General features: G+C 42.6%; 1 protein-coding gene across 4 annotated transcripts in view; it reads right to left on the bottom strand.

Annotated features, from left to right (window-relative positions):
- The window catches only part of Kiaa2012 (KIAA2012 ortholog), a 139,269-nt gene that overhangs the window by 85,634 nt on the left and 26,892 nt on the right, over positions 1–26,743 (bottom strand). For 2 of the 4 annotated variants that reach the window (XM_040294716.2, XM_021735682.3), the window contains exons 8-11: positions 24,818–24,986; positions 21,807–22,058; positions 17,785–17,949; positions 3,740–3,808 (exon numbers count right to left, since the gene is read on the bottom strand). In XM_040294716.2, the coding sequence (XP_040150650.2) occupies positions 3,740–3,808; positions 17,785–17,949; positions 21,807–22,058; positions 24,818–24,986 (655 nt within the window). The remainder of the gene's footprint in view (positions 1–3,739; positions 3,809–17,784; positions 17,950–21,806; positions 22,059–24,817; positions 24,987–26,743) is intronic. The other 2 variants (XM_040294717.2, XM_040294718.2) reach the window with 2 other exon arrangements.

Genomic DNA, 26,743 nt, shown 5'->3' with positions numbered 1-26,743 from the left:
ATCACTGAGCTACATTCCCAGCCCCTCCCCCTTTTTTTTGTACCAGGGATTGAATCCAGGGGCGCTTAACCACCAAGCCACATCTCTAGTCATTTTTATTTTATATTTTGGGACAGGGTCTCATTAAGTTGCTTTAAGGCCTTGCTAAATTACTGAGGTTGGCTTTGAACTTACAATCCTCCTGCCTCAGCCTCCCAAGTTGCTGGGATTACAGATGTGCACCACAGCACCTGGCTGTATCCCTAACTTTTAAAATAATTTGCAAATAATTGAAACCAACCTTCACATACACAAATACCCATAAAGTTCACCATCTATGTAATATATATGGAATACTATCACTTAAATTTTTTTTTGTAGTTGTAGAGGGACAGCATGACTTTATTTTATTTGTTTATTTTTATGTGGTGCCAAGGATTGAACCCAGTGCCTCATACGTGCCAGGCAAGTGCTCTGTCACTGACTACAGCCCTAGCCTACTCTCACTTTTATTGAAAAAAATGTTCATTAAAACCAAATGACCAAAAATAAAACAAAAAGTTGTAACAGCTGTGTAGGTGATTCCAATGCAAAGATATCATGAATTGCTCTTTTAGCTCAGTTCCAGAGGGTATCAGGTATTTTCATATTACTGTTGCATCCGTCTCCTTAAAAACAAATGGGGGATGTTAGACAAAGAGATGTAGGGACTTTTTGTTAAGGTCATGGAGCAAATGGAGGGAACAAATAAAGTTCTTATATTCTAAGTCCTGAAAGAGGCACTCTGAGCTTATGTACAGGCAGTGATTCGAAAGCATTTTCCAGCAGAGACTATGTTCTGCATGGCTATTAGACTCCCAAGTCAATGTGAAAACACAAAACAAACAACCAAACAAAAACCCTTGTTTAACTCCTCCAGTAACTGAAGTCCTTCAAGCAGCAAATACTTAGGAAACATTAACAATAGGTGTGTCACCAGAGCACTGCACCAGGTACTGGGCATGCTAATGCACCCTGCCCTTAAAAAGGCTTGCAGTCTCATAAAGAGAAAAGTCTAGTAAGTCAACCATACTGTGAGACAGATGCTGTGATGGGGAAAGCATGGGTACACTGTGTGCATGTGGAGGGGCCTGTCACCAGGTTGGAGGGGTGGAAGGTGAGATGGAGGAGAGCGGGGAAAGGTGGGCTGAGGGAAGCAGAAAACCTGCCTCTCAGCTTGAGAGCTAAATCGGGAACTGAGGATTAACAGGAGTTAACCAAGACCCGGGGTAAAAATTGAGGATAACAGAAAGTAGTACAGGTTGCCGGGAGGTTAGGGAACGGGAGAAGGTGGAGTTGTTTATTGGGTATAAAGCTTCAGTTTTGCAAAATGAAAAGAGTTCTTGAGATTGGCTGGTAACAATGTGATTGTAATTCAGTGCTACTGTGTACATTTAAAAATGTTTCCGATGGGAAGTTTTAGGTATGTGTATTGTACCACAATTAAAAAAAAAATACATTGGATAGGAAGAAATGAGGTTTGTGCCCCAAGCACAGAGAACAGTGTATTTTAAAGTTTGGAAGCAAGAGATTTCTGTGATCTTTTAGTTATTAGGAGTAGAGAGGAGAAAGAATAAATTTCTTTTCCCTTTCTTGGATATAGAGCTGGCCATGGGCCGTGCTGTGAACCGGTAAGTTTGTCTCTGACACCCTATATTTCCCTCCATATACTGACATGCTTCTATTCATCCAAGCTCTTTGGGGTCTTCCATCTGTCAGGAATGTTTCAACCCTTAAAACTCCACTTACTTCCAAATAACTCATTTCTGTTTCTGTCCTGTATCAGAACTTTTAGTCCCTCAGTGCATCTAATCTCAGCTGGGCTGCAAAAGGACTACTGATTAAAATTTCACTGAAGTGTGAATGACTATATATTAGCTTCTCAGAAGTATGAACCCAGGGCCTTGTGCATACAAGGCAAGTTATTTACCATTGAGCTATACCCTCAGCCCAAGAGGATTCTTCTTAATCCAAAGAAAATCTCTTGTTTGGTGACATTTTAATAAAAAATAAGTGAAATTATAACATTTTTTGGCTGTACTAGGAAGAATGTTTTGGTTTGAAGAACTATCCTGTAAAACAGACTATCTTGACTGAAAATTTGCCTCCACCCTGGTACTCCCATAGTTTTATTTTTTTTCAGTTTCTTCTCTTTTCCCCATAAATTTGCAAAAAGTCATTTTCAGTGACCCACAAAAGGGTATTTGATACTGAGTAAGGGGAATTGGAGGGGGAGATGGGTGTTCAACAGAAGCCATTTGTTTGAAGAAGTCATTATGAAGTCATATATTATCAGACAGAAATGTGGCTATTTATATTGATACCACTAGTAACCAGGCATATCAGAAAAATGCAAGTTTCAATTCTAGCTGTGTACTTCATATAACTTTGGGCAAGTCAGTTAACCTTTCTGAGCCACATTATCCTAGATAAAAAGTGAAGATAGGGGCTGGGGCTGTAGCTCGATGGTAGAGCACTTGCCTCACACATTCGAGGCACTGGATTCGATCCTCAGAACCACATAAAAATAAATAAAATAAATAAAGATACTGAGTCCATCTTAAAAAAATCTTTAAAGAAAAAAAAACCTCAATGTTTGGCATATCAGATCTAAGTAGGGTAACTATCACTACCACCAGCACCATCATCATTCACCATGATCACCACACTATCGCCATCATCATCACCACCATCATCATCAACATCATTATCACCACCCCCCCCCCACCATCATCATCTTACTAGAAGGCTGCTATTTCAGAGTTGCTCTGGCCCAATGTGAAAATGAGCAAATGAACACTGAAGTTCCTCCTACTGAGGTCAGGGTGCCTGCTTGAGAAGATAGCAAGGGGGGAATGCAGGGTCTAGACTCGCAGGTATTTCTCTGCTTAGAGATTTTGAGATTGGCAAGGATATGTCTGTGCCTTTTCTCCTACTTTTGCAATCTCTGGCAATAACAATTGCCTCCACCCAGCTCTGGCTCCAGCCCTCAATCTGTTGCTTCCTGTTACTAGGCCAGATCCCTCCTGCAAGCTGCTTCTCCCCCCCCCACCCCACCCCCAAATAAGCAGCAAGAGAGACCACACACATTTCCCTGTTAATCAAAGACTATTTTTAGGAGAGGGAGAGAATGTCTACCTAATCATCATTTCCCCCTGGTCTGAAGCAGCAGCAGCAGCAGCAGCAGCAGCCGTGTCTGTGGGTGGAAGATGAGCTCCGAAGTTTTGTATATCTTTCCATGGGGGAAATGAAACTTAAAGGAATTGGAAGAGGCAGAGCTGGCCTCAGTCTTCCACTTAAAATGCAAGTCAGAGGGTCATTTCCATAGAGCTTCCTAGTTTGTGGTTCTGCAGGCTGAGCTGTGCACAACTCCAGGGAGCAATGTCCACCTCATTACTGTGGGAATTGTACAGTGTACAGCCTGTGGGACCCACAGGACAGCCCTGCAATTTACCCTTCCTGGGCCAGCTAAGTGCAAGCACTTGGTTGGAGCCAAATTCTAGTGTTTTCTAATATTTATACTCAGATTACAGCGTACTGGGCTGTCCTCGAGTAATTCATGAGGACTCCACTTTTCTCAGGCTTCCCAAGAAGTAAAGCCCCTTTTACTGGTATATTAGGGGAGGCACGATGTGCTCCTGGAAGTGCAGGTAGGAAAATCATATGTTCACGAGTCAAATGAGACAGACAAGTAGAGACAGTCTTTTAGGGAAAAGCTTACTTTGCAGGACTTGCTGGATACTGGATCCTTCCTCTTCATGGCTGATGTTTGAATAGGCAGATTCATAGACTGAAAAACAATCAGGGAGTTTACCTAAGAGTGTGAAAAACTCGAGGAAAGTCCCTTTTCCTTACCCCAATATAGGGGAAAAAAACAAGGAGATGCCTTGATGCCTAAGCATCAGTTGGACAGTTTTGAGAATCTGTTGATGCCACTAGGGAGAGAATGTTGATCTAGGATTTTTTAAAACATTGAGGAAAATACTGTTTTTAATCTAAGATGTTTAAAGGTGAAACACTCCTGGGCCCATGATGCTGAAATTCTGAGAGAACTTCTAACAGAAGGAACATAAAACAGTGAACGTATGACATATGCTGGAGGAGGTGCCCAGATTTGAAGAGATGTGCAGCCACAGGGCTGAGACACAAGTGTGAAGAGCCCCAGTCTCCAGCTGTAGCTCCCAAACAAGGGGCAAATTGGACCAGGGCAGAGAGGAGGGATCCCAACCCATCTGACTTCAGCCAACAAGACAAGCTTTTCACACATCTTGATGAATCCTTTTGTGATCTGTTAGAGCCTAACAGATCCTAATCGTCCTTGTCAGTCAAAATGAAAACATATTAAAACAATGCTGTTTGAATGACTGAAGAGAATAAGGATGACAGACCTAAGAAAGAAAGTTCAGGGACAGGTAACAGCAAAGAGGCCCCATGAGTGGATCCTAAATGAAGGAAGAATGGTTTATAAAGGGAAAGTGTGTGTGTGTGTGTGTGTGTGTGTGTGTGTGTGTGTGTGTATGTGTGTGTATGTGTAAGGGGGGTGGCCAGAAGTGAGCTAGAGAGAGAAAGATGTGAGATAATAAGAAAGAAAAAGAGAATCCTAGCAAATTTGATCTGGAAAAGAGATTGTTTAGGCTAATTACCCACCTCAATTTATTTCAAGTATTTTATTTATTTTTGCTTCATTGTTTCATTACTGGTAATAAATATATTAGGGAGTTTGCCAAAAAAAAAAAAAAAAAAGAACGTTTGGTCTTTATTGATTGGCTCAGCAGCTGGGAAGCCTGGGCAAGGCAGCTTCCTGTGCGCCTGCGCGCTGCACCAACGGAGCACATGCACGCCCATCCCCGGGGCGGAGCCGGCAACCTGGGACTCTGAGAGCCCACGGTGGAGGGAGGAAAAGCCATAATTAGTGTTAATTGTTGACCCCACAGTTCAAGAATAGATGCTCTGGAGAATGGAAAATGAGAACAAACATTAATTATTGAGTAGGGACCTTGGAGACAGACACTCTGGATTAAAAGGAGAGAGATAAATTGCATAATGAATGTTAATTTTCCCTCCAAGAATTGAGTGGTCGGTGGTTGAAAAGGAAAAAAGGGGCTATAACAGTCCTGAAAGAGAAAACTCCATGTGTGTCGGGTGAGAGGGTAGAGGAGGGTTACCCCAACACTTTCCATCACCATTCATCACCGCACCCTTTGCCTCATTGCTCCCATGAAATCTGCTCTCCGGGTTATCCTTAGAACTCTTTATTTTCCACGGTTGTCTGTTAGAAAGCTCATCGTTTTCCCTGTAGCATATAAACCAGAAACCAGCCACACTGCATTACTGATAAGCTGAGGGGCACGTACCACTGGGTCTATTTTTTTGTGTGCTGTGAGCCCTGTGACTTGAAAGGAGGCCCCTGGAACTGTGGGCCTGTGGGTGCTGTTGCTGGGGTATGTGGGCTCCAGGGCCTTAATTGTTGTTTTATCTTAATTTCAATACAGGAGCCACATATACATCGTCTCCAGCAAAATAATTTCTTAACTAAAAGTAAAAACAGAATAAAGGTAATTATAGCCAATTTGCAGACTCCACAAACAGGCTTGTCACTGGTTACTCTGATTTCAAAATGCTGATTGACATCCCCACATCCAGGCAGTGTCCCTGGGGATCTTCATTTTCATCATCCTCTGACCAGGCTCTTTTTTAAAAATATTTTTTAGTTATAGATGGATGCAACATCTTTATTTTGTTTATTTATTTTTATGTGGTGCTGAGGATTGAACCCAGTGCTTCACATATGTGAGGCAGGCGCTTGGCCACTGAGCTACAATCCCAACCCTGTCCAGCTTTTATCAGCAGTTGTATGGATGATTTTTCCATAGCCAAGACTCTCTGCCTCTCCTGTTCCTTCATGCTGGCACACATGTTGGGTTGCATGACATCCCTTCTCAAACATCTGTGATTCCTTGTTGCCTAAATGGCAGAATTTCAGCCCTAGCCTGGCACACAAGGCCTTCCCTGGTCTGGCCCTGGCCTGCCTTTCAGCCCCCACCTCCCTGCCTCTGTGGTCCTCACACTGGGCCACTGCTCATTTCCCACATGTTTGCTTCGCCCTTGCCTCTTTTTGTCTTTGTTCATGTGGGTCTCTGAGTGGGCTGTGTTGTTCCTTCCCCTTCTCTGTTTTTTCTACTTATACTAATTTCTCAAAGGTCAGTGCAAAAAGGATTGCTTTGTCAAAGCTGTTCTCAGTCTCCTAAGCTAGAATTATTCACTCCTTTTTTTTTTTTTAAAGAGTGGGAGAGAGAGAGAGAATTTTTTAGTATTTATTTTTTAGTTCTCGGCGGACACAACATCTTTGTTGGTATGTGGCGCTGAGGATCGAACCCGGGCCGCATACGTGTCAGGCGAGCACACTACCCCTTGAGCCACATCCCCTGCCCTTCAATCCTTCTTTGAGCAACCCTGAACTACGTTGCTTAGGCCTCCTCTATAGATGCATTTCCTTTTGCTTTGTGGCAGAGAAAGTTGCGTGTGAATCTGTTCTCTTGCACAGATTGTGAGGTCTCTGAGGGCATTAGCCACAGTACTGGTGCAGCATCCTGGGGAGTTGAGTGAGGAAAGCACAGACAGGCCTAGGAAGGAATTCTAGCTCTCCCTTTACCAGGGAAGTTATCTACCTGTGTCCCAATTTCTTCACCAATGATATGTGAATGAAAATATTTCTTAGGATTATTGAAATGACAAAATGGGATGACTAATGTAGCCTAGGGCCTAAGAAGGGTCACTCTCAATATATACATACATATATATATATATATATATATATATATATAGTTATAGGTGGACAAATATCTTTATTTTATTTTTTATGTGGTGCTGAGGATCGAACCAGTGCCTCACGCATGCGAGGCAAGCGCTCTTCCTCTGAGCCACAATCCCAGCTCCTCACTCTCAATATTAACATCCTTTTGTATCCCTTGCATATGGTAGGTGTTTAGAACATTACATCAAAGGAGTCAAACATATGTAATGGGCGTTCTTCTTTCAGGCCCAGTGATAATTTCATATTGGAATTTTACTTAATACTTTACAAGATGGAGTGTAGGTATGAACTAGTGTGATTTTCACAGATCAACATGACATAGGCCAGCAGATCATGTTAAGGTACAAGGTAATCTGCTGTAACAAGATGACCTCCTCCCCCCTGCCAAAATAAACATTTATTTCTCTTTTGCATAAGAGCCCAGAAGTAGATGGGCAGATCAGGATGGTTTTACTCTATGAAGTTACCTGGGCTCCCTGGCTCCTTATATATTTTTGCCTCATTAACCCATTGAGTATGACTTTCTTCTCCACGGTTAAAGCTATTTCCCCATGGCAACCAAGACTAAGCAGAAAGAGGAGGGGCAGGGCAAATGGTTTTCTTTTAAGGAAATGACCTGGAAGTAGCACATATTACTTTCATTCACATCTCATTAGTCAAAATGTAATCACTTTACAACTTATATATGGCAAATCTGCAAAGGATACTGAGAAATCATCTTTAGGTAGCCATGTGTTCAGTTAAAGTTCAAGGACAGAGATACTATTAATAAATGGGATAATGGAAGAATGGGTATTGGGGAACAATTAAAGTCTCTACTACTTAACAGTTTTGATCAATGTTTATGGGCAATGCTCTGTGAGTACGGGCTGTTTTCCGGGATATTCAGAAGTAAAGAAGGGAAGTCTACCAACCAAAGTTTTAGATCTAGAAGAGGAAAGAAGAAAAAGGATAAAAAAAGATAAAGTGAGGGAGTGCCTAGTAAGAGGCTTAGACAGTCATACTGTGTGGAACCTAAGCTCGTAATAATCCATGTGATTGGGGAGGTCAGGTCAGGTGTCACTATGAAGGTGAGACTTTAGCTAGTTCTGGAAGCCTCAAAGCATGGACTAGAAGGGACTAGAGGCGGTGTGATGTTGTGGGAAGACCTCCCACCTAACTAAGCGCAGAACCCCAGATTTGCCATATATATTGTATGATTTTGAGCAAATCACACCTCTCTGAGCCTTAGTTTTCTTATCCATAAAATGAGAGTTTTTTGATCATGGCCTTCCAGCTCTAGTGGCCTTGCATGGACATTCCCCAACCCCCTCCATAGAACGCCTTACGAGAGGAAGATTTAGCTGGACTATGGAGAGGTTAAGAGAGACGCAGGACCATCCTCACTTCATTCAAACAGCTCTGCTTTTTTGTTTTTATTTATTGGTATCTGAGCAAGTCTGATTAAATGCTTCCTTTGCATAAATGCATAGCCTCTGTATGGAGCTAAAATGGGTCAGTCACATGTACCACATACTTCCTTCTAAACAGTGAAGCTCAAGGTCTCTCTCTCTCTCTCTCTCTCTCTCTCTCTCTCTCTCTCTCTCTCTACTAGTCATTGAACCCAGGGGAGATTTACCACTGAGCCACATCTCCAGCCCTTTTTATTCTTTGTTTTGATACAGGGTCTCACTAAGTTGCTTAGGGACTCACTGAGTTGCTGAGGCTGGCTTTCACCTTATGATCCTCCTGCCTCAGCTTCCTGAGTTGCTGGGATTACAGGCATGCACCATCTTGCCCAGCTCCAAGGTCCCTCTTGACTTTAGAGTTCTCCAAAAGAACAAAACTAGGGGAGATAGAATTCTTAGCTTTATATGCTCTGTAAGAAGATATATCATCTGCAAAAAATAAAGATAAATATGCTTCAGTTCTCTTTAGTAAACTTTTTATTCAAAAAAAAGAAATTCTAGTATATTCAGAGCAAACTATTATTTTTGACATTTTTCTTCTTTGAAAGTTAAGTGGTAATGATGATATCTTTTCAGTTAATTATGAGGTCAGGAGTCTTTGTGTTTATAGGAATCACAAGATTTTTGTCAAAGGGAAGGAAGGAGAGCTCTAATTTTTTTTAGCTTCTCTGCTGGTGGCTATTTGGACACCTTTCAGTGTGGGCTTTGGAGGCCTTCCTGGTTTCTCTGTGGCAGTGTCTGGGACAAACACACTGCTACAGCTGGCCTTTTTGCCATCACTCAACACTATGGTACATGTGACTGACCCAATTTAGCTCCATACAGAGGCTGATGGGAATCTTCCATAATTTCTGTAAGAAGAGCTTATTGGTTAGGGTTCAGTGCAGAACAGAAACCACCCACATATTTTTGGAATAAACTGGGTCAAAAAGCTGCTGCAGAGCCTGTGTGGTGGCACAAACTTAGAATCCCAGTGACTTGGAAGACTGAGACAGGAGAATCCCAGTTCAAAGCCAGATTCCACAGTTTAGTGAGATTTTCAGCAACTTAGTGAGACCTTGTCTCTCTCTCTCAATCTGTCAATCAATTAATCAATCGGACTGGGGATGTAGCTCAGTGATGAAGCACTCCTGGGTTAAATCCCCAGCACCAAAAAACAAAACAAAACCCAAAAAGCTCTGTAGCAGCAACTGCTTCTAGTCATGCTCAGTCTTCATGAGCTCAATGCCAGCTTAAGTTGCCCCAGACTTGGACACCTTTGCCTCACTTCTGCTCTCCAAATCTCAAGCAAGCACATCTAATTGGCAGAACGTAATTTGCATCCAGCCCCCTAGCTGCAAAGGTTATCTGGGAAATGTAGTTTTTAGCCTTCTAGCATCTGTTGTACAGAAAGGCCCACTGGGAGGAAATGCTGGGTGCCCAATGACCATATCAGCCATGTTTTCATTTATTCAAACATTTGACCTGAAATCAGTAGAACTGGTAACATCTGCCAACATTATTGCTTTATTAAGAAACACTGGGCAAAAGGAACAATATAAATTATTACCACATAGATCTCCTCTACCTTTCTCTACTTCTTCCCACCTAGAGGTGGATGGATCGTGGACCCTGTGATTCAGAACTAATGTTGTAGAATAAGAACAGTCATAAATTAGTGAATGACTGAGATCCTGCTTCAGGATTTAGACAGCAGAACTGCCCCCACTGAGAGTCTCCTTGGGGAAGGGGCATATTTAGAAACATACCCTATCAGAACTGGAAGGGAACCTTAGAAATCAACAGTTTAGCATTTTCCAAAGTATGTTCCAAAAACAATTTAGATTCACATGATGCGTTGCTGAAAACAAAAGCATTCAGTGGTCAAATAAGTTTGGAAAATGATGAATATCCCCATCTGAAAAACTATGATTCACATTAGCAGATGAGAGATTCTATGAAGTCCCTGGTAAGGAATCTGTTTAACTTTAGTCCACTGGTTCCCAAATGGATTCAACCCCAGAACCCTTCCCTTCTGAGGCTCTGGCATTTATTCCATTGGACATGTGCTGTGAAGATTGGATGTAATACCGACTTCTCTGTTTCCATATGAAAAAGTTGAGGTCCAAAGGAAAGAAGGGATTTGCCTGTGATCACAGAAACCACAGGTGGTAGAACTGGAAATAAAACCAAGACTTTAGACATTCAGTCCAGAGTTCTTTTTTCTTCCTTACATGGTATCATCTAATTCTCCTCTGAATCTCTAAGCATCACCTTTAAGACAATAGCTGCTATGAGACAGGCTTCTCAAGGAAAATCATACTTTATCAAATATTCTACCAACATGGTAGGTCTTCCCAAGGGGACCCCACAACTTATCACAAATGACAAAGTGGAGAACAGAAAATCAGCTACTGAGCATATGTTTGTCCCCAAATAATCATTGTTTGGAGACCAGGTGAGATATTCTCAGACCCTTGGTTTTTCTGTTTACCAAATCATAGACCATCAGGAAATGACACCAAATTTATTAGTCTATTACCATAAAGCAAATTACTCTAAACCCCGGTGATGTAGAGCAATAAACCTGTGTTGTATCTCATCTTTTTGGTGGGAATCTGGGAGTGGTGTAGGAGTGGGATTCTGGCTTAGCCTCTCATGAGGTCACAGTTACACCACTAGCCAGGGATGTAGTCATCTGAACACTTAACTGGGGCTGCAGAATCTCCTGTCAAGGCAGCTCACTTGCAGGGCTGAAAAATTCATTCTGCTGTTGGCAGGAGGCTTCGGTTCCTTGCCATGTGGACTGCTTGCCATACACGGCTAGAGTGGCCTCATGGCAGACACAGTGGTTATCTTTCTCCAGAAGGAATATCTAGGCAAGGAGAAAGCTGCAAGGCCTTTATGATTCCACAATGGTTTCTCCCCCACCAAAGTTTATGTTGAGATTTGATCCCTAAAAGAGAGGTGGTAGGATCTTCAAGAAGTGTTTTGGTCATGAGGGCTCTGCTGTCTCATGGGACCCAAGCAAAACAGTGAGTTCTCACTCTTGAAGGACTCTATTAGTGTGATGTGGGTTATTATAAAGTGGGGCAATTCCCTTGTCTCTCTGGCACTCACTTGCTTTCCCTTCCGTTATGTTATGATGCAGCACGAGACACCCCCCCCCCAGAAGCTGAGAAGTGTCAAAGAATTTGTGGACATGTGTTGAAACCACATCCCAGGGAAAAGTTGTAAGGGGAAAGGATGCTAGTTAAATGACAACAAACAAATAGACCAACAACAACAACAACAACAACAAAATAAAACAAGAAACATTTTGGGAGTAAAAAAAAAAATTCTATTTATACAGGGTAAATGCTAATTAGAACTCTGGAAGAGACCAAGAATTTAAGTTTACACAGACCTGAAATCCCAGTCTGAATCCTTGGCACAAACATTCTTGAACTTCTTGCATTAAAAAGTTCTGAATAAAAGAACTTCTGAGAGAAAACGTCTATTGCTGGCACTGTGGCCAGGAGAATGGATGAAGGATTTGAATCAAGGGGTAAGCAATTCAGAAAGCAAATCCAATGTTTTGACTCATATCCGTCCAAGTCGACTTTTTCTTTCTTAAGCCTTTGAATTTTCTAAGTGTTGCAACATCCCAACATGACCAAGAGGGTCAAATTCCAGCTCTAGTCTTCACATCTTTTTTTTTCTTTTCTGAAGGTAATATTCATCTCTTGATGCTGTCTGAAAGCAAGAGATCATGATCTAATTGCCTAAGAATTTATTTCCAAATAGTTGTTGACAGAGTCTGAAAGTTTCAGAAAGATCAGACAGATCATATTCCCTCCTTTACTTATTTTTTTTTAAATTAAAAAAAATAAAAACCATGATCTCCAAAGAATTTTCCTTTATGGCACCTGGAGTATTCAATCAACAAGCATTTCTTGGACATATGATAAAGAAAAAGAGTTCCCTATATAGGAATATATAGGACTCCTATATTTGGGAGCTAAACAGAAAACAGATGCAGACAAATACAAATACAGTCATCACAGAAGTGAGATCAAGTGAGAGGAATGGGCCAAGGTTACATGGAGGCAGTTGTAAGAGATGAGGATTTATTCAGAAAAAAAAGTCCTAGAGTAGATAAAGCTATACTAGATATTTGGGGGATGATCTGGGTAAAGACTTGGAGAGAAAAGAATGGAGACCAAATGGGCTCCTTAAAGAGATGAGAAAAGGGTCAGCTGGAATGTAAGGGGAGATGAGATAAGAAGGGGAGAATAGAGATGGTGATTGGAGATGGATTTGAACAAACTGAGCAGATTCTGGGTAAGAGGGAAAAGTTTTGTTTTCAGTATACTTCTCAAACCAAACCAAAGCAGACCAAAAAAACCAAGTCTCCCCAAAGAAACAAACAACCTTTTCCCTTAATAGAAATTCTTAGAAAGCTAGACTTGTTCTGTAGATCCCTGTAGGAAGATGTGGGTTTAAGAATTTCCCCCACCTTCCAGGGGACCATCCAATCACCAGTAAGGCTGAAGGTCAACCTTATATATGGAAGACAGACAAGAAAGAAGCGAGTGACTGACTGAGCAAATTGATTATTGGATCAGCTCATTCATTCAACAAACACATGGTGAATGCCTTTGGATTTGAGAGGCAAGTGGGATTAAATGTATTGTCCATGGGACTGGGACAAAATGGAGACAAGTCTCCATTTATTCAGCACAAATTTCATTTCTCTCTCTACTGGAAATTATCAAAAGATTTCTCTTTTGAAAAATCTATGTGTCAGGGACTGTGCTAGGTGCTGGGAATACTGAAGTGACCGAAGCCCAAATATTTCTTTTTCTGCTTCTGGCTTGTGCTTTGCCAAAAGGGAAACTATGTCTTCTGGAACACAGTGGACAAATGTGCAGCAGGTGAACAGAATCACATTTGCTGTCCAGCTGTTGTACCAGCTGTGCCACATGGGCAGTCCCCTCCACCTGTTTCACTCCTGTTCCCACCAATTCAGAACCGAGATATTCCAAGATATTTTTATACTCATCTCACATAACCCGAGCAGTGATGGAAGTTCTTTGACACTGAATTTGGAACCAAGCACATTCTACTTTCTGGAAATCCACATACTAGGTGGTCACTTCAATAGCAACAGGCCCAGGTTGTAAAAGGCAGCAAGTCAGGGGGTTTCTTAGTGGCAAGGAGGTCAGTCCTCTCACTTCTGATGCAGGAACCATGGACAGAGAATGGATGAGGGAATGACCCAAAGTCATCCGGCCACATAGAGGACAAGCCAGGGTGATTCAAATCTCCTGGCTTTAAATCCACACTTTTTAAAAAAAAAATTTTATTAAGCCAGTTATGGCATAACCCACCAAATGAGTGCAGCTTTTCTTCTCCCTCTTTGAGGGGCCTGCTGGCTGCACAACTCATGTGAACACATCATGTCAATTTCAGGGTGGTTGACACCCTCTGACTTTGTCTTTTTCCTTTTGCAAAATGGTTACTGCCCAGAGCCAGCATCTCTTTTCCAAAAAGTGAATGTGCCAGGAGGAGTTTTGGAAACTGCTTTGTTATCTGTAAGGAGCCAGATGATTCACAGCAATGAACCAACACACATGACAAGGATACCTGATTGGATTACCAATTAGCCACCTCCACCTCTGGAGAGTAGTTGGAAAGAAGAGAAAAGGCAGTGTTTAGTTTGGGCAAATACCAAAAGGGCTTTATCATCCCCATCAGGGCATCAGCATGGCACAGTAGACCTCTTCCAAACCATTCCTCTGGAACTCCTCTCTCCAGATGCTCCAGCAAGAGTGAACTTGTTATGTGAACATAGGGTTATTGTGTCTGAGCTACAGAAGCACCTCTGTGTCAGCGAGAGGGGAGAAACCGGCTGACTTGTGTCTGTTTTTAATGATGTCTCTGCTGCTGTGGAATTTTGGAAGCTGCAGGTAAAAATCTTTCCCTTTGAAGCCAAGGCTGACCTGGGATATGTCAGCTCACTCTCAACCTGGCAGTAGCCTTGGTTCCGGTGGGCTCTGGGAGGGAAGGGCAGATGTTTTCTCCATCTGGACCCAGCAAGAAGCGCCCCAGTGTAGGATCTCTGGAATCTTCTTGAAAATAAGCATAAGCATGGGCAACATTAGCCCCAGTGTGGGTGAGGGAGGCTGAACCTGGAATGTTATTTTCCCCTAATCCCTGATGGGTACGTGCTCGCAGTTGCTGGTGTGCTCAGGTGCCTGCCAGAGTCCAGGGCAAGCCCTACACCTGGGAGGTGGAGGAGCAGAGCCATTGCTTAGGCCCTGTCCTCTGGGGGTCAAGAAGGGATGAATAAGGAGGGGCAGCCACAAGCCCCTATCACGCCTTTGTGAGAGTCCAGAGAAGGTAGTCTCTTTGGCCTCTTGGGGGCAGGGCAAGGCTTCTGGGGGCACCTCATATGACAGGAAGGAAGCCCTTTCTCCAGGTTGTACAGCCTAGCCTCTAGGCATGGGGCTGGTGACTTCTGCCTCTGCTTTCCCTGTTCTTCAGATGCCTCTGGGCAGCACTCAGCCTGCTTAGCTGACACCTGGACACAAATGCTGGAGCTGCTTAGGCATTCCAGCGGCTCAGGCCAAGGAGCAGAAGGAAGCCATGTTTCCTTCAGTTACTTAAAAAGAATGAAGTTGTCTCTATAACCTTACTATAAAGGCAAAAGTAAATAGATTAATTAAAAAACAAAACAAGAATCCAAATAACTCTTTTCACCTACTCTACTCTCACATTCAACACAGAACACTTCTGTGACCAGATATATGAAAGTTCTTTTCCCTCACACCAAGCACGTCTCTAGCAGACACGTGACTTGGCATCCTATTACTCAATTCAGTCCTGACATTATCTACCTGGAGATGGCTCCCACAGGGTGAGGACTCAGTTCCACAAGACTGCTCCTACTTCAGATACCCATCGAACATCCCAGTGGGTGGCTTGTGCTTCTGACTCCCTCCTTGAACATAATATTTTTGCTCCTTGGCTCACAGAACTCAAAGAAACACTTAAGTTTACTGGTTTGTTATAAAAGATGTCAAAGCTGGAGGTAAATACCAGATGAAGAGATGCATAGGGTGAGGTCTGGCAGGGGTGTGCATGCCAAGCTTCCATGCTCTCTCTGGGCACGTTACCTCACACACCCCTACTCTCAGCAGTCAGAAGCTCATCAACCCTCTCTGAGAGCTTGATCTCCAGCGCTATCCCTCCCCTCTTTCTGGAGGCTGGTGGGTGGGGCAGAAAGCTCCAATCTTCTAATCCCATAATTACTTGGTCTTTCTGGTGTCTGGCCCCATTCTGAGGTTATCTGTGGGGCCTACTCTAAGCCACTGCATTAGCATAAACTCAGTTGTTATCAAAGGGTCTCCCTATGAATAAGATACTCCTATCAGGCTGGAAATTCCAGGGGTTTTAGCTCTGTGACAAAGACCAAATACAGTTCATATTATACCACACTTGTATCCCCCATCTCCAATGCAAAGAGATCGGGGTAGGGCAGACTTCCAACTAGAGTGCTTAGGAGTATACACACACACACATGTCCACACACACGCGCACACACACACACACACCAAGGTACAACACACACATGTTCACACAGAGCTACACATTTTTTGCCCACATGCATATATGTTTACAGTCATAAGACAAACATGTACACATGCACAACCACACACACAGGCATGCAGGCCCATACACATGTATACACATATGTACGTATGTGTCACACATGAACATTCACACATAAACTGAAACATGCACTCATTCATAGGCCTGCATTCATCTATAGACACAAAGTCACTCATGAGTGTGCATGGATGTACACAAGCACACATACACACCACACAGGTATGTAAGCACACACACATCACCACTCAGAGACACGTGCTTACTACACACATTCACCTGGACATGTGCATACACCCACCATACACACTTGAGACTTGAGGCTGCCCTCTTGTCCCTGTCATGGCCATGGCATATATTCCAGTCAGAACTCTCCCTTTATAAGGCTATCCAAGAGAAGGTGTGTGTCTGTCTGTTGTGATCTGTCCTGACCGATATGATCTCCACGAGATGGTCCTAGGTGCTGACAGGACAGCCCTTCAAGCCTGGCTCTTTTGCCTTAGAATCAGAAGACCAGGGCTGCCACACCTGCATAAAGCAGAAGGCTCCAGTCAGAGATGGTTTGGTCGGGGGAGAGAGAAAGAGTAAGTGTGAGGGATTGTGGGGAGGAAGGGATTGTATTTTGACCATCTCAGCCTTAAATAGAGAAGCTGCAAGCACAGAATGGAGTTATTGATCTAGGTATTTAATTTATATTTACAAAAATTCAACTCTTTTGGAAGCTGAGGCATGAGGATGGTGAATTCAAAGCTAGCCTCAGCAATTTAATGACGTCCTAAGCAACTCAGCAAGACCCTGTCTCTCTATAAAATAGCAAAAAGGACTGGGGATGTGGCTCAGTGTTTAAGCGTGCTGGGTTCAATCCCTGGTACCAAACCAAACCAAACAAGCAAACAAACAAACAAACAAAAGAATTTAACTATACTTGCTTTGGGGTCAGAATGAGAGGGGGCAGGGAGGGAGAGAGAAAGGAGATAAAAAGACAGAAAGAGAATATTTAAATAGAGAGGCATCCGGTCTCTGAGTGAGCCTGAAATGCTATCTGTCATCTTCCTGATGGCTCTCAGTCCCACGTCCTCTGAGTGTGAGCTTCTCACAGCCTTTCTTTGCACAATCTGTCCCCAAACACTTGCCAGCCTCTTCATCTGGTCGTCCCTCCCCTCACAAGTGGTTGGGGATGGGGCTGCAGTGAAGTAGCAGCTGGCTGGGCTGTGCTTTCTTGATGATAGCCTGTCAGTCTCCAGCATGGCACCTCCCTGGGGATTTTGGGGGGTGATGGGGACTCAGCAATCTTCGCTCTGTGAGCTAACTTCAGAGCTCCTGTGGTCACTGCTACTGCACCGCCCTTGCACTGGTGCACTTGGCTAAGCACCGTGTCTCCAGGCTCCTTCAGGATGAGACCTTTAAGCAGGCTAAATCATAGGGGGGTGTGGTCTTGCCCTGCCTCACCCTCCAGTGGAAAGCCAGGGTTTTTTGCTCTCTGTGACTGCCTAGGCTGGAAGGTGGCTTCTGAGGACTCTTGCTATGGGCAGGGTCCCCAAGGTCTCTTACCTTGGGGGTAGGTTATGACTGGGTGTGGAGTATGCCTGTGGCACCCAGTGTGTGCCTCTCCCAGGAGCTCCTGAGCTGTGTCATCACCCGCTGCTGCCAGGGCAAGGAAAGCACTAAACGGCTTGGCTGTACGTGTTGGTGCAGCAAACCCTCAAACTTGTACCGACTCTTTAGGATGCGTGAACATTAATCCCACTGACATGGAAGGAACACTGCTGATTTCCCCTTTCCAAGGAGGAACTGACGTTGCCATGCAGCCCGAGTGTTTAACACCCACAAGCTGACCAGGGAGGGGGATCCACGCGCCCCAGGAATGAGTACCTTGTCCTGTTGCCAGTGTCCTCACATTTGGAGTGCCTGTGGGGCTGCTGCGGCTTGATGTGTGGAGGCTATCCCGGTCCCCCTGGCTCTCCCGCCGTTTCCTTTCTCTAATCAGGGGTGGAAGGTCCAGTGGTGGTTTCACATTCAGGGACAGAACACTGTCATCTTCAAAAGTAGAAGGGGAAAAACAGGAGTGAGAGCTTCTGCATCAGCAGAGGGAGAGCGAATCTCTTTCCTAACTTGGTTGTTAGCTCCTGATGCTTAGGATGATGTAGTCACTTATCCTCAAGTTCCTCTCTTTTCCCATCTCGCTAAAGAACAGGGACCAGATATCCCCTGTAGCCAAGATGAAATCGCCCTTCATTTGGGGAGGAATTGAGTCTTGGTGTTTGTTATTCTCATCTTATGGGTGGGATCCTGAGATGGAAGTAGGACTAGAGATGCTGCAGACTCCTTCCACCCCCAATCTGAAGGCTCTGACAAGGGAGACCCCAGCTTTAGAGCTCATGGGATTATTGGATACAGATTTCTGACCACAAAATGATTTTTCTAGGAGGAGCCAATGGCCACATTCCATACTTATGATATATAAGGTAGGAAGTAAAGCTGCCCCTGAGTGTCCAGGACATGCTGGATACCCAGATCCTCAGATTCTCAAGTCCCTTATAGAAAATGGCATAGTATTTGCAAAGAACCTACATGCTCTCATATACTTGAAATTATCTCTAGATTACTTATAATACCTAATACAATGTAAATGATTCACAAATAGTAGTTTTTTTTTTAAAGAGAGAGTGAGAGAGGAGAGAGAGAGATAGAGAGAATTTTTAATATTTTTTTAGTTCTCGGCGGACACAACATCTTTGTTGGTATGTGGTGCTGAGGATCAAACCCGGGCCGCACGCACGCGAGGCGAGCGCGCTACCGCTTGAACCACATCCCCAGCCCACAAATAGTAGTTATACTGTATCATCTGGTGAATAATGGAAAGAAAAATATTTGAGTTCAGTACATATATATATGTATTTTGCTATTATTTTTGATTTGTTGTTGGTGTGGATTTGGAACCCAGAGAAATGGATGGCCAATGGTACCACCCTCCAAAGGATAGTCAGAGGGTCACAGGATTGATGATAACACTCCAGAAAGTACATCATACCCCCACCTCTCTTCTCTCTTTTCATAACCCGCAGGGACTGGGCTAGGGTGGCTGAAACCCAGGAACCTAAGTGACTGAGCTTTGGCTTCATCTTTCAGAGAGAGTGATGTTTATTTCACGTCCAACACAACTGTTACTTTTGGGGTTTAAAAGCTGGCTTCCCATACCGCTTCGAAATATCACAGACTGCTTATTTATTACAAAGGAGAAAAAGAATCTTTGTAGAATGGAAATCTAGCAGACAGCATCTTTAACTGAGCAATGAAATTTAACATTAACCATAATCGAGCAAATTGACATTTTGTGTCCCTTGATGTGATACACCGAGAAGGACACTACATCCTATGTGATATTCCTGTGAGAAATGTTGAATCTGAATCTCATTATGAGAAAACAGACCAACTGGGTGGTAATTCTGGCAACTGGCCCATCTTCTTCAAGAATGTCAATAATCAGGGCTGAGGCTGTAGCTTAGTGGTAGCGCTTGTCTCACATGTGTGAGGCACTGGGTTCAATCATCAGCACCACATAAAAATAAATAAATAAAATGCAGATATGGTGTCCATCTGCAGCTACAAAAATTTTAAAAAAGAATGTTGATAATCATAGAAGAGTCTGAAGAACTCCTCTATTAAAAAATTCCAAAGAGATGTGACAACTAAGTGTCATGCATGACCCTGAGTTGAATTCTGGATTGGAAAAACAAAAATCTGTAAGGAATATTACTAGTATAATAAGAGAAATCTGAATGTGGATTGTATATTAGAAAATAGAATTACGTTAATAATACTTTTCTTGAGTGTGATAATTGTAGTTAGGAAGAGAACTTTCTTTCTCTTAGGAGATATGTAGTGATAAGGAATAAGATATACAATGTCTGGAGCTTGCTCCCAGATGGTTTGACAATAAAATATGTATGTGTGAATATGAAGATATAAACATGGTTTCTGTGCTATTAAAGGTGAAATAATCCAGGGCTAAGCAAGAATATGGGCATGTGCAATCTCTGTGTCCATGGGACAGTCCCAATTTTTAGCTCTAAATGCCCTTGCAGCAAAGCATGGTGGTGCATACCTGTAATCCTTGCTACTCAAGAGGCTGAGGCAAGCAGTTTGCAAGTTCAAGCCCATCCTGGGCAATTTAGTGAGAATTTGTCTCAAAATAAAATAAAAAAGGGTTGGGGATGTAGCTTAGTCATAGCACTACATGTATGTAAGTAAGTATATGTATTTAAGAATGTATGTATGTGTATGTAAATATTACCACATACCCCTGCATGAGGGTATGAGCAGAATGCCAAGAAAAACTTGCTTCTTTGGATCCCTTTCTTTATGCATCTACTACTAGGTTAGGTCACATCTACTACTAGGTTAACTCACATCTATGTATCACAGACTTCTTAACTTCTGCCTGGCAGGCTGGCAGGAGATGGACAAGCTCTAGATACTGAGCCCTTGCTGGGTGGATATGGCAGCTCACAACTAGCAGAGAGCAGTGCAAGTCGAACCGTACTAAAGACAGAATTTGCCCATGTTGTCATCACGAGGGCTCTGACCCTCATTGTTTAATTTGAACAGGGTTATTGGGAAGTTGGACCTGTTAGAGGAAGTAAGTAAGTTACTGGGAGCTGCCCTGGAAGGATTGATCTTGTCCCTGGCCCTTTCTTCTCTCTTTCTGCTTCCTGGCTGCCATGAGCTAACAACTTTTCTCTGCCACACCCTTCCACCATGATATGCTGCCTCACCTCAGGTCCAAAGCAATGGAGGTGGAAGACCATGATCTGAAACCTCTGAAACTGTGAGCTCCAAATAAACTTTTCATCCTTTAAGTTGTTTATGTCAGATATTTTGGTCACAGCAACAAAAAAATGACTATTGCAGCACTTCGGGCTGTGCACTCGACAGGGCACCCATAGGTAGAAAGCTGCTTTCTTAACTATTTGCACACAGAGTGACCCTTGCCCACATTTCAATATTGTATAAAGGAAACTGTAAAGTCTTTAGGATGATGAATGCTCACATAACATACTAATAAGCCTCTGCCCCAATAGTCAGAGGATGTTCTTAAAACCTACATGTTTCAAAAATGTCCTGAGCCAAGTTTATTGATGGATTTATTCTGAAAGGCAGTGTAGTGTAATGGGTGAAAATCTGAATTTTGGCACTAGAAAACCCGAGTTCCAATCCCAGCAAGGCCACATGGAGTTGTGTGATTCAAACAAGTCACTTGTCTCTCAGGGCTTCTGTTTTCTGATTTGTACAATGAACATATAGGATGGTGGTGGAGTTCCTGAGATAACACGTTAAAAACCAAGAACAGTGATTGGTACAGAGGGAGAAGGATATACATTCTTAACGTGCGTTCTTCTCTTCCTGCTTTACTAGTCAGAGATCACTTGACATTGTGAGCGTGTTATCTTGCACATGCCTCTTGAAAAGAAGGCTCGGTTTTCTGAAAACGGGGAGCTTTCTAAATATGGTCCATCACTTCCAACCTATCTAACACATTAAAATACACACTTAGCTGCATGCATGTGTATAATTCCAAAGACCATATGATATTTTGAAAGCCTAGCATGAAGATCTTCATTGATATTTTGGACTTTTTAACAAACAAGTACATTTCCATAAACAGATTTAAACTGATTTTCATTGTTTAAAAACAATTAACTATATGGCATACAGCAAATTTTTAATGAGTTTGGTGCCATTTTACATCTGCAACCGGAAAATATTATAGAAGGATGATTTAGTGAGTAAGTAATTTGTGAGCTAGATACTAAGTTAGTTGTACTAAAGCACTTTGGTTAAGGCAGCTGCTGCCTGAACAAAAGCCATCTTCAAGTGCTTAGGGATGAACTGACCTCCCTTCCAGCCTTCTTTTTCTTGGCTGAGGCCCTTTGTGTGTCTTGCCTTGCGTTCCTTCAGGGTGAGATTCCTGTGGGATGCTGGAGGGAGGGAGGAGCTACCTGATGGAGAGGGCGTGTCCCTGCCTGTGTCCACTGGGAGATGCACAGTTATGGCCATTGGCCTTTGTAATGACGCATGCTTCAGGGGAGGCCTCCATAAAGGCCTGGCCTCTTCTGTTTCTGGTTCTGACTCAGGGCATGGAGCACCTAGGAGACAAAGAGAAAGCCAGTTGTAGTAGATGGCCATTGTTTTTGCCAGGTGTCTCTTTTTTTGGGAGACCCATCCCTCCCCGGCTCATGCCATGTGCTTTGGGTGGAGCTCTGTCCGTTCCCTGACTCCAGAGTTGGGCATGTGACTATAGCCTAGATTGCAGGCGGACATTATTGCCTTAGTCACAGTGATTAGTTCTGGGAGAGGGATGTGTATGTGTGTGTGCACCTTGGGTAGAGGTGGTGGATACATAATCCAAGCTTGGCCAATCAGAGGTAATTTTGGCACTTCAGGAAGAGCTTTGAGATATATATATATATATATTTTAATAAAGGTTAAGCAGGTAGGAGGTTAGCATGGAATGCAGGAGGACATCTTTGTTGCCACAAGTGGGAGCATGCTTGAAGAGAGAAGGTAACATACCTGAGAGACTTAGCCAAAAGCTGCCCAGATATTTTCTGAGGTCTAGGTCCAACTGGTCCTGGAATTAGCTGATCCTGCCTGCCTCCTTCCTTCCTTCTTCCCTCCTTCCCTCCCTTCCTTTCTTCCCTTCCAATACTGCAGTCTTGGGGTAGGCTTCTGATTTTACTAACTGAAGGAGTCCTCACTGTTCTTCAAATTCCTCTTGTAAAGTAAAGAAGAACCCAGTGGATTTACTTTCTTAATACTCTATTCCTATTTTCACTTGACAATGAAAGCTCACTGTACCTAATAGCTTTCAGAATTTGGTTCATGATGGCCTAGTGGTCTTCCTAACCTTCTTGCCAGGGTCATCATGGAAAAACATCAGATTTAACCCTCTCTTGTGGATAATCTTTTTTCTGTTCATGTTAAGTATGTCTTTTGTTTGCTGTTTTGACATCTGGAGCCTATTGACCCTGGGGAGACTGTCCCTCCCAAGGCTAGCCAACTCCTAGAGAAAGTAAATGACTATCCTGTGAGGGTATTTGTCACATGTAAACCAACCAATCCAGAGTCCTTAACACCTAATTATCTCCTTTATTGAGCTCTTATCCTTCTGGGTCATTATCTCCCTGCCTTAATCACCCCAGAGCCAGTACCAGACAACCAGGGATAGCCCTTATATCCGAGGGCCCACTGGATTAGTTAAACTAGCCAGTCCTAAATTTGCTTAGCCTGCTCACCCTGCCTTGAACATTCCTTCTGCAAAAGTCATAATAAAGACACTTCACACCCCCACCCCCACCCCTCACTTTCTGCCTCCTGACCAACCCCAGTGCTTCCCTACGTGGCCCTGAAGGTCCTGGTATGCCCACTTCTCTTGGAACCATGAATAATGAACCATCTTCTCAGTGCAATTGTCTTCTGATCTGTTGGCCTCATCATATCTGACTAAGACCTACATTTACAAGCACTGTTCTGTTATTGGAAGGAGCTTTTTTTTTTTCTTTTTTTTTTAAAGTAAAATCTACAAATAGTGAAATGCACAGATCTTAAGTATGCAATTCAATGAGTTTTGACAAATGTATCAGTCTATACAACCAACCAAGATTTAGGCATTTTCATCACTCTAGAAAGTTCTCTTATCCTCCCTTCCATTGACTGGTCTTTTATCCTAAACATTTAGGCATTCTTCACAGTGAGAATTCCACATAGCATTAGAACAAAATGGCCAGAAGTCAAAACTCTCTTAAGAAATCACTGGCAGTTTCTGATGAAGTTTCTAGAAAGTTCAGAACCCCTCAATATTGGAGTCACCTTTTGCTTTAGACTGCCCAAAAAAGTCCCAGAAGCAATAACTTGTTTGAGGCAAGCATACTACACAATGGCTTAGGAAGGTCAGAAAGAATTTCTCCATGTGACACAGGGTGAGAGATCACCTAGACTTTTTTCAAAAGCCTTCCTAAGTCCCCTGATTTCTCACTTGCACATAATGTCTTACAATTTGGCTGAGGCGAGGGCTGGGGTTGTAGCTCAGTGGTAGAGTGCTTGCCTAGCCCATGACACACTGGGTTCCATCCCCAGCACCACATAAAAATAAAAGTATTATGTCCATCTACAACTAGGAAAATACTTAAATGTTTCTCTTTGGCTAGCAAGGCAATAAACTTTCTTTTTCCTTTTAGAAAGAAAAGAAAAAAACTTTTGCTGAGAAGCACAAAATCTCTGCCCTGACAAGGATTGTAGACGTCATCTGTTAACATAATAACCTAATTCAAAATCATGAAAATGACTTTTTGGACAAACTTTTATCTTTCTTTTATAAAATGAAGGCTCAAAGATCCAAGAATTATTTTTACCTTGATTGCCAGGAAACTCTGCTAAATTCAGTTGTTAGCTATAACTTCATCCCAGATGTCTAATAACATCTATTTTCTGCTCCTTTTAACCAGTTTTTTAAAAACAATTTCAATTCGAAATGTCTCGTTTGGTATTGCATTTGTTTTGTTTTGCACGCTGCCTGAAAATTCCTGCACATTTATAACACCTGTGGTGCACTGGACCTGTTTATGGGCATGCCTGTCTTTGTTTCCTTTCCTGCTTCAGCAAAATGTGCTGCTTAATGAAGGACTCCATAAATATTTTAAAAATTCAATTAAATGTGACCGGAAGAGACCCAATTCTAGATTTTATAGTTTCCCCTTTTACTTCTTTTAAAGAAATTTATCTGAAGAGGATAACCCTGGGAAATTCAGCCTTGATTCAGGAGTGGGTTGTTGGCAGGAGGACCCCAAGGGTCAGTCCTTTGTTGCAGGCCTGAGTTCTCTCAGGAACACCCATAAAAGGTACCTACCTCTTTTGCAGGCTTTTTCTTTTGGGGGGTGTTTGGTGTGGAAATGAATCTCCATTGGGATGATGAAGAGCTCTGTTGGGGGTTCATTAGCTTTAAATTGCCTCCTCAGGGGGTTGGGGACTCTGGGTGGTTCTTCTGAAATGGGAGGTAATTTCAAAGCCTTTGGCGCCTGAAAAATTTAAACACAAAATCAACATGGCAGGTCTCCAAACCCTGCTGCCTGCAGGGGGCAAACAATATTGTATCTTATTGTCTATCTTGCTGCAGAAGCTGCTGGGGGAAGGAGCAAAACTAATCCAGCTCCTGCCTTCAGTGGGGCTGCTTGGCTTGATGACATGTGCCCGTATCCTGCCTTGGATTATCCTGAGAGTTACCAACAGAGTTAAGAGGTTTTGAGAGGACATATTGTCTCTCTTTCTCATGAAGCTGGGTAAACTGATACAAATTGAAATGATATCACTGAGACCTCTATGTATGGAGAAGGAGAAATCTCCACATATATTGTTAAGGGGCAAAGCCAGGTCAGAACATTGTTTGACTGCAAACTTTCAGGTATGAAGGGGCAGAATATAAGAATATGTATTTGTGTTTGTTTACCTAAAGTAGCCTCTCTAAGCCTCAATGTCTTCCTCTGTAAAATAAAGGTAATTAGATACAGTGGCACATGCCTGTAATCTCAGTGACTTGGGAGGCTAAGGCAGGACGATCACAAGTTTGAGGCCAGCCTCAGCAACTAAGCAAGACCCTGTCTCAAAATAAAAAAATAAAAGGGGCTGGGGATATAGTTCAGTGGTAGAGCACTCCTGGGTACAATCACAGGTAAGGTGTGGGGGAGATAAAAGTAATCATATTACCAATCTCTTAAAGTTGTGTGAGGATTAAATGAGTTAGTATATGTAGTTACAATAGTGTTTGGAATTAGGGTTATTTCTATGCTATTTCTCTGAGAGTAGGTTATTTTTAAATTTTTAGTGTTTGATACCTTATCTAGCCTCTGGCAGAAAATCTAAGCTTCACAATTATATGAACATAGCTAAAAAACAATCATCAACCATGTGTATCAGAATCACCAATTAATTTGGCCCAATTTCTTTCTGTTCACACACACACACACACACACACACACACACACCATGGTATATATATTTTATACATATATATATATTTTATATATGTAAATATGCACTTACATTATACATATAAAATATACATAGTTACATGGATGGAAAAATGTTATACATTTATGAGAGAGAGATAAAATAAGGGTATTACAGTCTCCCTTTTCCAATTATTCAGAAGTTGCTGAAAATTTCACTTTTAGCTTGCAACTGTTAACGTATGAACTTGGCTCTATGAAATGTATGTGGTGCTGAACTTCAGAGAGTTCTATTTCACAGGAGGAAAAATAAAAACATTCTCATTTTTTCACTGTGTAAAAAGAAAAAAATGATCAGAAACATACATAAGCATCCTATATGCCTTCAGTTGATTGAGGAAGGAAATTCTACCCAATTTATGCAGGATAATGTTTATAATTTTGAGACATTAAGAAAATGATTAACCAAACACATGCACATAAGATCTTTATGCTCCTGGAGACCTTCCCTGTCCAGGTGCCTGTTGCCCACCAACTGCCCTTTTGTGAATACTGACCTTGTGCATTTAGTGTGACAAGGACTGCATTGAGAAATCTGTGTGGAAACTCAAACTATTTGTGTGAGGTAGGGTTGACAAGCCAAGACTTAATTTCTTTATTCTAATTAGAAATTCACACAGAGTTTTAATATAGTGGGAAATATTGCTCTCCTCGGTTAAATGAATACTTGGTTGAGGGAAGAAACTCCTTTCCTCTTCCTCTGAGCCTAGCTTAGCTCTGGCCTGAGCCAGGCGTGAGAGCCAGGCCTTTCCTTAGACTTGTGGTGACTC

This window comes from Ictidomys tridecemlineatus, chromosome 7 (assembly GCF_052094955.1).
Source record: "Ictidomys tridecemlineatus isolate mIctTri1 chromosome 7, mIctTri1.hap1, whole genome shotgun sequence".
Lineage (NCBI taxonomy): Eukaryota > Metazoa > Chordata > Mammalia > Rodentia > Sciuridae > Ictidomys > Ictidomys tridecemlineatus.
Note: the sequence above shows the minus strand (reverse complement) of the source record. Positions and strands in the feature narration are given on the sequence as shown.